Below are 15,539 nucleotides of genomic sequence, written 5' to 3'. Positions count from 1 at the left end.
TCAGTCCCCACAAATCCCCCTCTCCTCCTCAGTGGCCCAAGTGCTGCTCTCCCCGCTAAATCCCGCAGTCCCCATCCCCCATTTACTGCGCCTTCTACTCCTAATCTCCCAGTCCTTCCTCACTACTCTCACCTCTCTCCCCAAAAACCCTCCCACCCGCAATCCATGCTCTCCACGTCCAGTCCCAGTCTTCCACTCCATGTTCATCCCCTCCCAACCTCACAGTCAAACTGTTCCCCTCCCACACCAGATCCCCAGGTATTTCTCCTCCCCCTCCTAACCCCCGGTCCCCACACTGTCCTCAAATGTCCCAGGTGTGGCCTTCCCTTCTCCCAAACCTGACCCCACTCGGCTCCCTACTGTCCTGGGTATTCCTCTCCCCTCCCTCACTCCCTCCGGCCCAGCCCAAGCTGGATGCCTCTCTCTTCCTCCCCCCGTGGTTTACGCTCAGAGAAGCAGTTTGAATCACGAGGTGCACCTTAGATTTCTAGGGAGCTCCCCCGTGCTTCGAATCCTGAAGGGCCTGAGAGGGAGGGGAAGGCGCCAGCCCCAGTCAGTCTTCCTTGGGGGTGTGCTGGGGCAGCTTGCTCACGTGTTTTGGCTCAGCTGGTGGCTGCAGCTTCTACAGCCCCCACATTAGCTGGCTAGGGAGGGAGGGGGGTCCCATGGCAGAGCATTTTCTGTTTGGCCCCACAGGATCCAGCAGAGTTGGCGTTGGGACAGATGTTCCTGTCTCCTTCTCCTCACTCTGACAATTTCTGTGCCCATGGAGCGGCCCAGTGTTACGGCAGTGGCGCCCTATGGCCACGGGCTCACTCCCGCTCTGCAATAAAGGGGCGTGCTTTAGAAATTGACAAGAGTAAAAGAACCCGCAGTGTTTTGTGCGTTGTTTTTTTTGTTTTTTTTTATTTCCCTGAGGATTCTCTTTCCCACCAAAACTACACATAGTGTCACATAGTGACCTGTGCCCCAACCTAACCCCACCCTGGGAATGTCTCACCCATGGCTCCTTCCTGCATACAGGGGGTTCAACACAGGGAAAAACGCTTTTAACTGACTGAACCGGCTTTGAAAATTGCCCTCTTAATCTCAAAATCAGCCACAGTGTTGAGGCCCAAATTGCAGCTCATTTAGGGTACAAGGTGGCTGGCCCCCTTCCTCACACATCCGGCCTATGGCTTTAAAAGTGCACTGGCTCCACGAAGGGGCTCGCCGGGGCCTATAACCGCAGCAGGGGTGTTCTCTTCCGCTGCAGCTCCTGCACTGTCCCTGCCGCCCTCATTAGTCTTTGCACTGAGGCGCCTTTGTATCCTGGGTGAGGGTGCAGCCGCTATGAATAATTCTTTTGACTTCTTTTCAAACTGCGATTTGCTCTAGATGTAATACAACATGGTCAGTCTGTGAAGGCGCTCGGCGAATCTGGAGAGAGAGAGACTGATAATTCTACACCCCCCCCCAGAACTCCTGTGTGCTTTGTCCGGTGTCTCATTAAGATTTTTCTCTCTTTGGAAGCTTCTCCACCCCACGGTGAACAGAAATAGTTTCTCTCATGGGGCAACGTCTCCAATGCGGTTTGTTCTGTGCATTCCATGACAGCAGTGAACCTCACTCGTACGTTGGGCAAGAACTCAAATTTACTGCCGTGCTCACATTAATACATTGTGCCAAAGAGACTCCTGCTGGCATTCATAAGGTGTTATATGACCAGGCAACATCTCAACGGGCGCCTTGTGATCAGTGGCACCCAATACGAGTGGAACTATTTTTGTATCTTTCACCACATTTCCTAGGCCTCCGATGGCACCTTTTGGTACTTGACTATTAGCCCTCTCTTTCTAGATGTGGTACAGAAAAGGCACTTGGGAGTCATGAACTGCACTTGTAAGCCAGAGTGATGCCGGGTCTGACTGTAGTCCCTCAAATTCACTGCTAATATCCTTCTGCATATTTGCATTTTGCCAAAGAGCCTGTCCATCTGGTGTGCTTTCTCTGTAAAGCCCCTTATTTAAAGATAGGATTTGTGGTATAACAATAGCAGCACATTATCCCCTTTTTGGCTTTGCTGGTTCACGTAACTGTATCTCTTCCTTTTTGTTGTTTCTCTTCCTCTTTAGGTATTCCTGCATGGATCCTTTGGTGCATGTTCAGTTCCACATTTTCATCACATTCTGCCCATTTATTTATTTAATGCAATGTATATGCCACATCATCTAAAAGTCTGAGCAGCTCACAATAAAACATACATAACGATTACAAGTTACAATATGCAAAATTGCCACAACAAATGACAACATACATAATAAAACCAATAATAAAATAAATTTATTTATTTATTAACTTTTATTTACCGACATTCGTGAAACACATCATGCCGGTTTACAAAAAACTCAAAGGAGGAAAGTTACAATATAACAATAAAACAGTAAAAATGATAAATAGATAAAACAATAGAACAATAGAGAAATAATACAGGGGAGGGGAGTGGGAAGGGAGGAAAACGGAAGAGTGGGAGGGGGGGGGCTAAGGGGAAGGGCAAAGGTTGGACTGATAGGAGTGAGAGAACATGAATAGATGCAACTATATACAGTTGATGATAGGTACACACAGTCACTATCAAATTGTAGAGCTAAGGAGGTATTGGGGGACATTTACTTAAAAGTATTCACTTAAATATGAAATAAGATGGGGGTTGGGAGGAATTGATGGGCGGCATAGAAGGGAAACGGGGTCAAAAGGGTTAGCAAAGGGGGGTAGTGGAGGGGCAAGGTGAGTAGGGCGGGGAGGGGGTACAGAGGTTTAAACTATACAAGGATCTCTTTAACTACGTAGAGATACGTAGGGGTAGAGAGTCGGTAATCACTGGGAATCACAAGGAAATAAGTTTTTAGATGATATAAAGGGAGTAGCGGGGGGACGACGACTGCTAAGGCAAACATAAAACAACAAAACTAAACAAAATAATAAACCAAATATCTTCTACTCTCACTGCTAAAGTAAAATAGTTTAAAAAAAATAAAAGCCAATTCAAACCAGTGCATTTTGAGTTGTGAACAGTTTCTCTGGGGAGGGGGCAATGTCTCCAAATGAGTTTGCTTTGCTTTTACCTTGACATAAATGAAATCTCAACCCACAAAAAGTCCAAAAGAATGCAAAACTAATAATGGAAGACTGAAAGACACTCTTTACTAATGTCTCCAAACTGACACTGCATCTATTATTTTTAAAACTCGGGCATGGCTTAATCTGATCTTGACTGGCTGCTTGATATGCCCCACATGCACTAATTGACAGGGGGAAATAATATGGATTGACAGGTTCTCTACTTCTTTCTCCGATATTTGATATTGGTAACCGGATGTGACCATTCAGTCCCTTTAAGCATTTGAGCACAAAAAGAGCAAGTGCGGCAAGTAGAATGTCCTCATTATAGAGGACTGACCCCATTATCCTCCAAGGGGAGAGCAGAGTGAATGACGAGGTCTCTTATGTTCTTCCCCCCAGTGCATTCTGTGTTTTCTTCTCAGCAATCCTGCATCACGCATAGATGGGGGGAAAAACATAAGAGACCTTGGCATTCACTCTGCTCTTCCCTTGGAAGATAATGGGGTCAGTCCTTTATAATGAGGACATTCTACTTGTGGCACTTGCTCTTTTTGTGCTCAAATGCTTAAAGGGACTGAATGGTCTCATCCGGTTACTAATATCAAATATCGGAGAAAGAAGTAGAGAACCTGTCAATCCATATTTCCCCCTGTCAATTAGTGCATGTGGAGCATCCCAAGCAAGCAGTCAAGATCAGATTAACTGAACACCATTACCACTGCCTCTTGTCAGCCATTGCACTGACTTTGGAACATGTTTTTGCATATTTGCAAAGGGAGAGTCATTGAATTGATTTATCCAACTGCTCAAGGTGACAATTTGGTTGCACTGCTCAACTATAGGGAACAATTTAGGATTTTTCTACTAGGCTTCGGCCATCACGCAGGCTTGAATGAAGCTCTAGAATGGCCTTCTGGTCGCCGCATCTCAAAAAAGATATAATTGCGATGGAGAAGGTACAGAGAAGGGCTACCAAAATGATAAGGGGAATGGAACAGCTCCAGACCTATGAGGAAAGACTAAAGAGGTTAGGACTTTTCAGCTTGGAGAAGAGACGGCTGAGGGGGGATATGATAGAGGTGTTTAAAATCATGAGAGGTCTAGAACGGGTAGATGTGAATCGGTTATTTACTCTTTCGGATAGTAGAAAGACTAGGGGGCACTCCTTGAAGTTAGCATGGGGCACATTTAAAACTAATCGGAGAAAGTTCTTTTTTTACTCAATGCACAATTAAACTCTGGAATTTGTTGCCAGAGGATGTGGTTGGTGCAGTTAGTGTAGCTGTGTTTAAAAAAGGATTGGATAAGTTCTTGGAGGAGACGTCCATTACCTGCTATTAAGTTCACTTAGTAAATAGCCACTGCCATTAGCAATAGTAACATGGAATAGACTTAATTTTGGGGTACTTGCCAGGTTCTTATGGCCTGGATTGGCCACTGTTGGAAACAGGATGCTGGGCTTGATGGACCCTTGGTCTGACCCAGTATGGCATATTCTTATGTTTGTATATGACATGTTTTGCTATGGTTGGTCTGTTGACTTTTAAATACCTAACTCGAGGCTTTCGTATCAGTTACAGCAAATTCGTTGACAAGATAAGACAAGATGGCCGCCTGCGATTAATGCTACGGACAATTACTCCCCCAGCAGCAGAAATTCAGAAACATGGCCAGTACTGGGAGGTTTCCTTAGTGTTCAAGTTAAATTTATTTGTGTATAAAAAAAAATTCTAAAAATGTTGGATTTCAGCCATGAGACTTTATCATGACCGACCTGATGATTGAAACATTAGGTCTTTGCATTCAAAATGGCAGCAAGCTTGTTTCTGATGGTCCCAAAAATGTAATCATGGCAGGGTCAATTTGGATACATTAGTAAGGAGTGCGTTTGAACTTTCCATAACTGAATCTCATTCCTAAGCCAGCTATGTCTGAAATGATCTCCGTTCCTTAAACTTACTGCTAATGCTCTTAAGAGGATAACTTTCAAAACTGTTTGCATGTGCCCATTTACGTGTGTAGATGGGCTCACACAAAGCTGCCACTGCATTTTATAACTGGCATGGAAACTATAGGTGTGGGTTATACAATAAGAGGACGTATGCGGGCACAAATTCTCAACCCTGTAAAAAAGCACAAGCTGGGCGAGTTTGGACAGATCCGGATAAATGCTGGATTTATCCAGCCAAGCAGCGGTACTCCGTGCAATAATTCTGAAAAGAGCTACTCCGACGGAGAAGTAGTGCTTTTCAGACGTATCCAGCTAAACAGCGCCTGCTGCTATTGAGCCAGATAAATGAGACTAGAACTGGACAAGTGCCGCTAATTATCTGGCTACGCTTACCTCTCCATGTTTCCTCCTTCCACAAGATATATTATGTTAATAATCGCCTAAGATAATTCTACTGCCGAGCTCAATTAATCTGTTTATGTCTCGCTACTCTATTGTTTTTCATTGACCATTTTATCACTCTCCAGTTGTTATCGTTTAAAATCTTTCCTGTCTTCCAGCTCCCATGTTTTCGCTCCCTGTTTAATGTAACTTTACCTTCTATATAGTTGTTAATTGGTTTCCCCCTGTTCTATTGTAAACCGGTACGATAAGACCTCGTCTTGAGTATCAGTATAGTAAAAGAATTTAAATAAAATAAATAAATAAGCTCACATTTGTTCATCTAAGTAACAACAAATGCACTACTTAGCCAGATAAATAGGAATTTGGCCCAGCTAAGTGTGCAAAGTGATATCTGTACCTCACCTTTTAAAAGGTTTCACAAGTAGACTTTTTCTTTGCATTCATCCGATGCTTTTACTGCCCCCTAAGTCGACTTTTACCTGCGTTAAGTCCGGGGATTTTATGCCATGCGTGCAGCAATGAAAAACACCAGTTTTACCAAATCAGCTTACCAGTTCACCCAATACGTCTGCAGCCCATGAAGACTGTCCTGGCTCTTCAGCCCGAAGTCCTCTCATTTTACCCAGATCCCTATCCAGTCCTGTTTTTCACATACGCAAAAGATTTATGCACATCACTTTGGAGATTTGTAAAATAGCAACTTACTCACATAAATGTTGGCCCCCTCCTTGGAATGGCCCCAGCCCACCCCTTTTTTTTTTTTTTTATAAACAAGCAAATTTGCTTGTGAACCCTGATTTATGCGTGTAAGTTGCGATTTTTAAAATAGCATGGACTTGTGTGGATGCTATTTTATGCATGCAAGTGCTAAGTTTTACATGTACAATCTTTGAAAATTCAGCTTTTAATGCTTGCATTGTGCCAAAAAGAAGTGCCTCCTTCTGGAGCTCATAGGGTGTAATATATATATAACCAACTTATCGAGGGCTGCTTCAAAATTCTTAATCAGGCCAATGGCACCCTATGCAGTACAGTCCATGTGGTAGGTTGCTCGCCTGTGCGAAACCTTTGGTGCATTTTCAATTGACATTTCTGCCCAAAATCTTTATCATACTCCATGCTTGTGACTGGTTTCTCACCACTGTGGATCCTGTGATGCATATTCAATTCCAGTTTCCTACTGAAACTTTTATCACACTTAGAACATGTGAATGGCTTCTCTCCTGTGTGCATCATTTCATGCTTTTCCAGTTCTGATTTCGACACAAAGCTTTTATGGCATTCAGTACATGTAAATGATCTTTCACCTGTGTGACTTTTTAGGTGATATTTCAATTTTGATGGATAAAGGAAGCTTTTATTACATTCGCTACATGGAAATAGTTTCTCTCTAAGATGAATCTCTTGGTGAGCTTTTAATATTTCTTCATTTGCAAATCTTTTTCCACATTCACTGCATGAAAAGGGTCTTGCCCCTGTATGCATTCTCAGGTGTTGTGTAAGATACTGTTTCAGCCTGAAGCTTCCTCCACATTTAGTGCAAACAAAGGGTCTCTCTCCAGTGTGAATACTCAGGTGCAGTGTGAGATTCCTCTTCACCCGGAAACTTTTGCCACATTCAGAGCAAGGAAAGGGTCGCACTCCAGTATGAACATTCAGGTGATGCATAAGAGATTGTTTCCACCTGAAGACTTTCCCACATTCGGTGCAAGGAAATTCTCTCTCTGCACTGTGAAAACTCATGTGTTTTGTTAGAGATTCCTTGAGCCTCAAGACTTTCCCACATTCAGTACACTGAAATGGTCTTTCCTCCAAGTGCATTCTCTGGTGTTTTTCCAGGTATTTTTTCTGAAGGAATGATTTATCTTGGTTAGTGTGGAATTTCTGGTGCGCTGTGAACTGCTGTTCCTGATAGAAGATCTTACCACAGTCTGTACTTGTATGTGGTCTCTCTCCTCCATGCAGTCTCTGGTGAGATTTTAGAGATCCCTCATCCATATAGCAGTCCCCACATTCATTACACACATACTCGTCTCCTATTTTCATTTTTTTCTGTTGCTCCATAGTGTGAGGGTTATCACTAGTACTTTTCACACAGGGAGTCACATTCTCAGCAGAATCTCCTGCAGAGTTTCTTGGCCTCTCCTTTGGTTTACATTGAGTCCAGATGTTATTCCTCCAGTCACAACATAGACAAGTGTCCCCTACAGTTTCAGTCACTTCCAGCTCTTTAGTGGGTTCCTCAGGATGCATCTCCTCGTGTTGTCTCTTGGACTCAATCTCTGGATAAAAAAAACAAAGGACAGACATTACTTGATGTGAGGGAGACTCACAGTGACAGCAGTCAGGGTTTACCCAGCATTAACATCTCAGAGGGAACAGGGGTATAAAGCAGCATTCATGGATGAACTAGACCAGTGTTTCTCAATCTTTTGAATGCCAGGGGCCGGCTAGCTACTTTCCTTAAATTCTGTGGGCCGGTGGTAGGACTGGTGGTAGAAATACATCCTCCCCCACCCACTCTTTAATGTCATGAGTCAGCCTGGCAGCTGGTCTGTGTTATTTTAAGGAGGTAACTAGTCAATGTCATACCTTGTTTTGGGAAACAGTTGCTCTTAAAGTCCCTCTCCTTCTCCCCCAACCAGCCAACAGTATTGTCCACGAGGGGGGGGGGGGGGAGAACCCTCGCTCCCTCCCTCCCAGCCAGTCAGCAACTCTACTAAAATTACGGCCTCCTCTACCCCCATGGACTTTTTTTTTTTTTTTCACAGTTGGGGCCAGTTCTGATCTCAGAGAGGGAGCAGCTGCAGCTGAATGTTAAAGAGTTGATGTGAGGCCGCGTCAGTGCCTGCTCCGCTCTCAGGCCCTGCAGTGGCCCCGATTCCCTCCTAGATGTATAGAGCACAGCAGATGCGGACTCAGACTCATCCTGGCTCATTAACATTTAGCTGTAGCTGCTTAACCGCCTAGTGTTTGAGCCTCAGAACAGGCCTAACTGGAAGAAAAAAAAAAGGGCTACAGAGCAGGGTGGAGGGTGGGATTTAGGCAGCGGAAGAAGACCGAAGTCTCATCTGCATACTGTTCCCAGCAGCTCCTGGGAGAGGACCTCCAGAGGCCGTAGCGAGCGATCCAGGCTTCAATCTCCACAGCCCCAGCTTCCAAAGGCCCCTTTCCTTCTCTATAAAATCTGTAGCAAATTACTCCTATTAAATGTAAAATAAAAAAAAATATAAAAGCAAATAAAACCAAATAAGGTATTGCAAGTTAAATGGACAGACTACATAAGGAGGTTTGATGGTGCATGCTTCTGGTCCTCTTCTGGAATTTAATTCAAAACAAGAGGCAATTGTTATGGTTGTGAGGTGTTGGAGTGGATTCTTGGGTACTGCGACGATGGCCACTCCCACGGGGAGGAGCCCCGTGAGGAACTGAAATACCAGGCTAGACTCTTATACACACAGGCACAGAGAAGTAGTTTTATTGTACAGCACGGTGACACTGCCCAGGAAGCGGACAGCAGTGGAAGATAGCTCCAGCAGTGGTAGTCCAGGGATCCTCAGCCGAGAGGACCCGTCTCACTCTAGAGTTGCTGGAGACAGCGTGGTGGAAGAGGAACAGGTCCCGGATGTAGAGCGCGGAAGCTGTAGGTGAGATAGACTGATAGGTTAGTACTCACTGAAGCAGAAGCTGTATCGTTGGAGTCCTGGCAGGCAGAAGTTGTAGAGTGGCAGGCACCAGGTTAGGGAGAGCAGGCCCTCGAGGAGCGAGTACCTGGTATCCCAGGATAGGCACCTGAAAGAAAGCAGAAGGGCCCCCGAGGAGTGGGTACCCAAGTTAAAGTAGAATTACCCCGAAGGGCGGAGAGAGCCTCCTGCGGTAGCTGGGAAGTGGCAGAGCAGCTTAGACCGGAGCTATTCCAATCCTTGCTAACTCAGTTTGTTAGCAAACGAAGGGCAGGCTAAATACCCGGATGTCGTGATGTCACTTGGAGGGGACGCCCCCCGAGGTTCCCGCCATGACGTGGATATAGACGTGGATGGCGTGCATGCGCGCACCCTAGAGGCCCTCAGGAAAAACATGGCGAACGCCGTCGCCGATCCGGGGATGCCGGGGAGAGCGGCATGAAGACGCGGCGGCAGCCATCTTCCCAAGGCTTGAGGAGAGAGAAGGAAGAAAGGCGAGGCACAGAGGTCGAAGCCATCAGAGACCGGCGGATGCAACAGCAATAAGATGGGTAACTAGGAAGATATAGGTAGATTAAGTGTAGTGTTTGAGGGGTTATGGCCAGACAAATATAAAATAAATGTATACAGTAAAAGTACTTTAGGTTACGTTTACATTCCTGCTCCCTTAGAAATTTTAATCTATAGAAACATAGAAATGACTGCAGAAGGCGGCCAAACGGCCCATCCAGTCTGCTCAGCAAGCTTCGCACTTTTTTTTTTCTCTCTCATACTTATTTGTTTCTCTTGGCCCTTAGTAACCTATTTGGTTCTATTTCCCTTCCACCCCCACCACTAATGTAGAGAGCAGTGTTGGAACTGCCTCTAAGTGAAATAGCGTAATTAGTTAGGAGTATTAAGCATGGGTGTAGCTTGCTTATTGCGGTGGTTATCTGTTTATCCAGACTATGTAATTCAGTCCTTGTTGGCTGTTGCCTGAATATAGATCCACCTTTCTTCATTCTCCCCTGCCGTTGAAGCAGAGAGCGATGCTGGCTTTGCATTGAAAGTGAAGTATCAGTCTTGCTCCCCTGCTGTTGAACCTGATAACAAAACAAAATTAAGATGCAGGAAGTAGTCCAGCAGTGGGAGGGAGGCTTCCCAGTCTTTTGCACTGAGTGCCACGTGTATGATTATCTCCCAGCTGGCGAGAGGTTTGTGTTTGGGAACGAGGTGCAAGGAGCTCCTAGCTCTCAGAGAACGAGTGATCTCTGGAGGCTGGAGTGGCAGACCTGCAGGCGCTAAGGGAGACAGAGAGGAGAAAAATAACCCTTGCTGTAGTTAGACGATGTTAGGTTCCATATTAGGAGCTACCACCCAGGAAAAAGATCTAAGCATCATAGTGGATATAATACATTGAAATCGTTGGCTCAGTGTGCTGCAGCAGTCCAAAAAGCAAACAGAATGTTAGGAATTATTAGGAAGGGAATGGTTAATAAAACAGAAAATGTCATAATGCCTCTGTATCCCTCCATGGTGAAACCACACCTCGAATACCGTGTACAATTCTGGTCGCCGCATCTCAAATAAGATATAGTTGTGATGGAGAAGGTACAGAAAAGGGCAACCAAAATGATAAAGGGGATGGAACAGCTCCCCTATGAGGAAAGGCTGAAGAGGTTAGGACTGTTCAGCTTGGAGAAGAGATGGCTGAGGGGGGATATGATAGAGGTCTTTAAGATCATGAGAGGTCTTGAACGAGTAGAGGTGACTCGATTATTTACACTTTCGGATAATAGAAGGACTAGGGGGCATTCCATGAAGTTAGCAAGTAGCACATTTAAGACTAATCGGAGAAAATTCTTTTTCACTGAACGCACAATAAAGCTCTGGAATTTGTTGCCAGAGGATGTGGTTAGTGAGGTTAGTGTAGCTGGGTTCAAAAAAGGTTTGGAAAAGTTCTTGGAGGAGAAGTCCATTAATGGCTATTAATCAATTATACTTAGGGAATAGCCACTGCTATTAATTGCATCAGTAGCATGGGATCTTCTTAGTGTTTGGGTAATTGCCAGGTTCTTGTGGCCTGGATTGGCCACTGTTGGAAACAGGATGCTGGGCTTGATGGACCCTTGGTCTGACCCAGCATGGCAATTTCTTATGTTCTTATATTCTTATCTTCAGGGATGTAGTGGAGAAGTCCCACCTCCAATCTGGTAGCCCCTGTGCTGCCTTGGAGGAGAAAGGTCACCCTGAAGGAGAGCATCACTTTGATGAGGAGGAAACAATCCTGTAGCTAGGACCTGTCCTCAAGGTGATGTAGCATCCTCTCGCAGCGAGGTAGGTCTCTAGGAGGGAAGGGTTAGAACAACCATTGTAATTGGCAATTCGATTATTAGGAAGGTTGATAGCTGGGTGGCTGGTGGATGTGAGGATTGATCGGTAATTTGCCTGCCTGGTGCAAAGGTGGCGGACCTCACACATCACATAGATAGGGGTTTTAGACAGTGCTGGGGAGGAGCCATCTGTCTTGGTACATGTGGGTATCAATGACATAGGAAAGTGGAGGAGGGAGGTTCTGGAAGCCAAATTTAGGATTTTAGGTAGAAAGCTGAAATCTGGAGCCTCCAGGGTGGCATTCTCTGAAATGCTTCCTGTTCCACGTGCAGGACCCCAGAGGCAGGCAGAGCTCCAGAGTTTCAATGCGTGAATGAGATGATGGTGCAGGGAAGAGGATTTTAGGATTTTAGGAACTGAGCATATTTAGGAACTGAGCATATTTTGGAGAAGGGGGCCTTTTCTGAAAGGATTCACTCCGCTTTATCCAGAGGGAAGCAGGCTGCTGGCACTGTTAACCCGCGATTGAACGCATCGAAAATGCGCGTCCAACCCCCCCGAACCTAATAGCCCCCGCAACATGCAAAAGCATGTTGCGGGGGCTATTAGGTATGTGCACGGGATACAGAAAGTAAAATGTGCAGCCAAGCCGCACATTTTACTTTCAGAAATTAGCGCCGACCCAAAGGTAGGGACTAATTTCTCCGGGCACCAGGAAAGTGCACAGAAAAGCAGTAAAAACTGCTTTTCTATGCACCCTCTGACTTAATATCATGGTGATATTAAGTCGGAGGTCCCAAAAGTTAAAAAAAATTGGAAAAAAAAAATTGAAATAGGCCCACGGCTTGAAAACCGGATGCCAGCAAAATTGAGCGTCGGCTGTCAAACCCTCTTTAGTCTTTCCTCATAGGGGAGCTGTTCCATCCCCTTTATCATTTCGGTTGCCCTTCTCTGTACCTTCTCCATCGCAATTATATCTTTTTTGAGATGCAGCGACCAGAATTGTACACAGTACTCAAGGTGCGGTCTCACCATGGAGTGATACAGAGGCATTATGTCATTTTCTGTTTTATTCACCATTCCCTTTCTAATAATTCCTAACATTCTGTTTGCTTATTGGAGATATCCATGAGACGTTATTGAGAAATTCGCTAGGCCTATGATATTCACCTTTGCTTACTATTGGAGGACAATTCTAATGATAACACGGAGAGACCAAATCATGGTTCCTCAATCTGCAGCACAGGAAGAACGTTTTTTCCGACCCTCCATGCCTGCCCTGTTCACGGGTCAGATCCAGCCCACCTGTCTTCCTGCATTTCAGCCCAAACTGCCCGGGCCGTCAGAAGGGGCAGGTGGCAAACTGGGAAGCTGGAGAGGCTATAAGGCCATCTTGCTGCAGCCACAATAAGAAAGTGCCTCCTAGGTGGTGGAAGGATACCAAGACCTCTCCGTGACCCCCAGCAGTGTGCCATAACTTCAGAGTGGGAGACAAACCCCACTGCCACAGACTGCCCCGGTGATCCTCAGCCTCAGTCTTGATGGCCCTCCCCCTCCTCCTCTCCCACTGCTCTGATCCTCTTCCTTCCTGGGAAAGTGGCAGCGACTCCAGGGAGAAGGGGAGAAGGGAGAGGAGCAGCCACTACCCTCTAGAGACCTGGATTACTGAACGAGGTGTCTGTGAAAGGCCGGCCTGCCCAAAACTCTCCTGTCCCTGTGGTTGCAGCTCAGGCCCCAGCTCTCGCCTGTTACAAGCTGAGCCTCCACCGCTCCGGGGCGTTCAGTGGGGCTCTGTTGGGTCTCCCTGCCCCTGGTTATGCAGAAGGAGTGTGCACGGAGGCCTCTGGCTCCCTTGGCCTCCCGGACTGTAGGATGGGGGGGTTTGCAAGTGAGAGAGGGGACAGGAGAGATTAAAGAAAGGGAGGCAGAGGTGGTGAGCAGAGAGGGGACTGTGTGAGAAGGGAAGTATATGTGGTGGTTGAGTGTGAGAGTGAGCGCCCCATGTACACAACCATCCCCCCCATCTCCCAGCCTCCCTGCCACGTCCTTGGGAACCCTGCCTTCTGCATCCTCCCTTCCCACATCACCAAGGGGGGTTGGACTGGTTTGGCGTCCACCTCGAAGGGGAAAGGACTACATCCAATCCTTTTGCTGATGTGCAACGCTGGGGGAGAGGGGAGGCGGAGGACAGGCCTGTGACAGATCACCTCGTCCCTTCCCCCCACATATGCCCCTCTGAGGGAGTGAGGGGTGGAGGGGGTGAATGACAGAGTGGAGTGTGTGTGTGGGGGGGCGCACACTCTCCCTCTCGAGCCCTCTCCCTACAGTCCCCACCATCTTGCTCAGCAAACACTCCTTCAAGGGGCGTTTCCCCCACTCCCCCCCAATAAAATCCAACCCTCTCTGTGATTTTTTTTTTTATTTATATTTTAAGCATATGATTACAAATAACTTGAGCATTGCATATCGTACATATGATATAAACATTGCAAACATGTCGAACAAATAAATATGCAAATATACAAGAATATGCGTAGTGTGTCTTTTCTTTATTCCCCCATTCCCCCCCCCCCCTTCCCCTCCCACCCGGAGGACCTTACCCAAGAGCTGTAACTTATATAGCGAAAAAACAAATGAGACTGATTAAGTGACCAACTATCTAGCCATTAGATCTAAAGTAGACCACACCATGACTGCAATGGGGTACATATCCAAGGTCAGAGGTTGATATATGTGGTCAGTAGGCCAATTGTGCAAGGGTTACATGGAACTTAATGTTAGGTAACAAGTAAAGGGAGGCAATTGTCCTATAAATACCCATGTACACTTTAGTAAGAATCTGATATCAATTAAAGACATAACTGGTTCTTCATGGGCCTGAAGTAGGCAGCAGAGTAGCCGCCTGTATCTCCCTCCATCGCTCAAAACTGGACCATTGGAGCTGATGCTTTTTCAAACATTTCCGTTTGACGGCAGTCAAATGGTTGAGATAACAAACTTTAGTTAAACGTTGAATCACCCGAGCTCGTGAAGGTATCTCCTTTTGCCGCCAAAGGGCTGCAATTTCTGCCCTGCCAGCTTGGATAATCTGCTGTATTACGTAAATATTCTGTTCATGTAACACAGAAGGGTAAATGTTCAGGAGAAATATTTTCGGATGCATGGGTACTTGTACCTGCATAATATCAGAAATAAGGTTACTAATCATCGCCCAGAAACCCTGGATAGGGATACAATCCCACCAGATGTGCAGAAAGGTGCCCTCAACTCCGCATCCCCTCCAACACCTATCGGTTAACGATGGGTAAAATTTATGCAATTTAGCTGGAGTTAAGTACCACCTATACAACATTTTATAATTTTGTTCCATAATGGTAGCAGAAATCATCCCTTTCCTAGCAGCATTATAACAGTCTGTCCACTCCTGTGAGGTAAGCTTATGGCCTATATCTTTTTCCCATTGTACAATATGTGAGAGTGGAGTCTCCAAATCCCTATTAAGTAAGGTGTAAATCTTGGAAAGAGATTTCTTAATGTTGTCTGCATGGTCGCAGAAGCCTTCAAAAAGTGATTTGCCTCTATTGAGGTCAAGTCTAATTGTTTGCTGTGATAAATAATGTTTAAGTTGTATATAAAAATACTGATCAGATTTTGGGATATGAAACTCCTCTGCGAGCTCCGTAAATTCTTTAATTTTCCCCCGGGCCCACACATGTTCAATAGCAGTACAGCCTAGAGATTCCCATCTCTGGAGATGCCTGGTGTAAATGCCTTATTATGAAAAATAGAGGATTTATGATAGATGATCCTATCTCCTACAATATCACCCTTCCATTTGTCCCAGGTGCGTAGAGTATGAGCAATGGAAGGAGCAACTTGTGACGGCAATGCTCTCGCTTGGGAGGGTAACCAGGTAAATACTTTTGGGTGAATACCATCCAGACTATCCTTTTCGAGTTGTACCCAGCGCTTATGAGCGCCTGCCATATGCCAATCTATAATATAACGCAATTGCGCGGCTATATAGTAGTATTGTAAGCAAGGTACACCTAAACCTCCCCTATCCCTGTGTAACTGTAGGACCC

The 15,539-nt window shown here is 45.7% G+C and overlaps 1 protein-coding gene across 1 annotated transcript in view; it reads right to left on the bottom strand.

The window, feature by feature from the left end:
• Nucleotides 1-4,493: 4,493 nt before the first annotated feature.
• The window catches only part of LOC115083794 (zinc finger protein 501-like), a 33,691-nt gene continuing 22,645 nt past the window's right edge, over nt 4,494-15,539 (bottom strand). Inside the window, exon 3 of the mRNA XM_029587814.1 lies at nt 4,494-7,740. Coding sequence (XP_029443674.1) covers nt 6,464-7,740 — 1,277 coding nt within the window. The 3' untranslated portion in view covers nt 4,494-6,463. The remainder of the gene's footprint in view (nt 7,741-15,539) is intronic.

Source organism: Rhinatrema bivittatum, chromosome 2 (assembly GCF_901001135.1).
Source record: "Rhinatrema bivittatum chromosome 2, aRhiBiv1.1, whole genome shotgun sequence".
Taxonomy (NCBI): Eukaryota; Metazoa; Chordata; class Amphibia; order Gymnophiona; family Rhinatrematidae; genus Rhinatrema; species Rhinatrema bivittatum.
The sequence above is the reverse complement of the archived record's forward strand: the minus strand, read 5'-3'. Positions and strand labels throughout refer to the sequence as shown.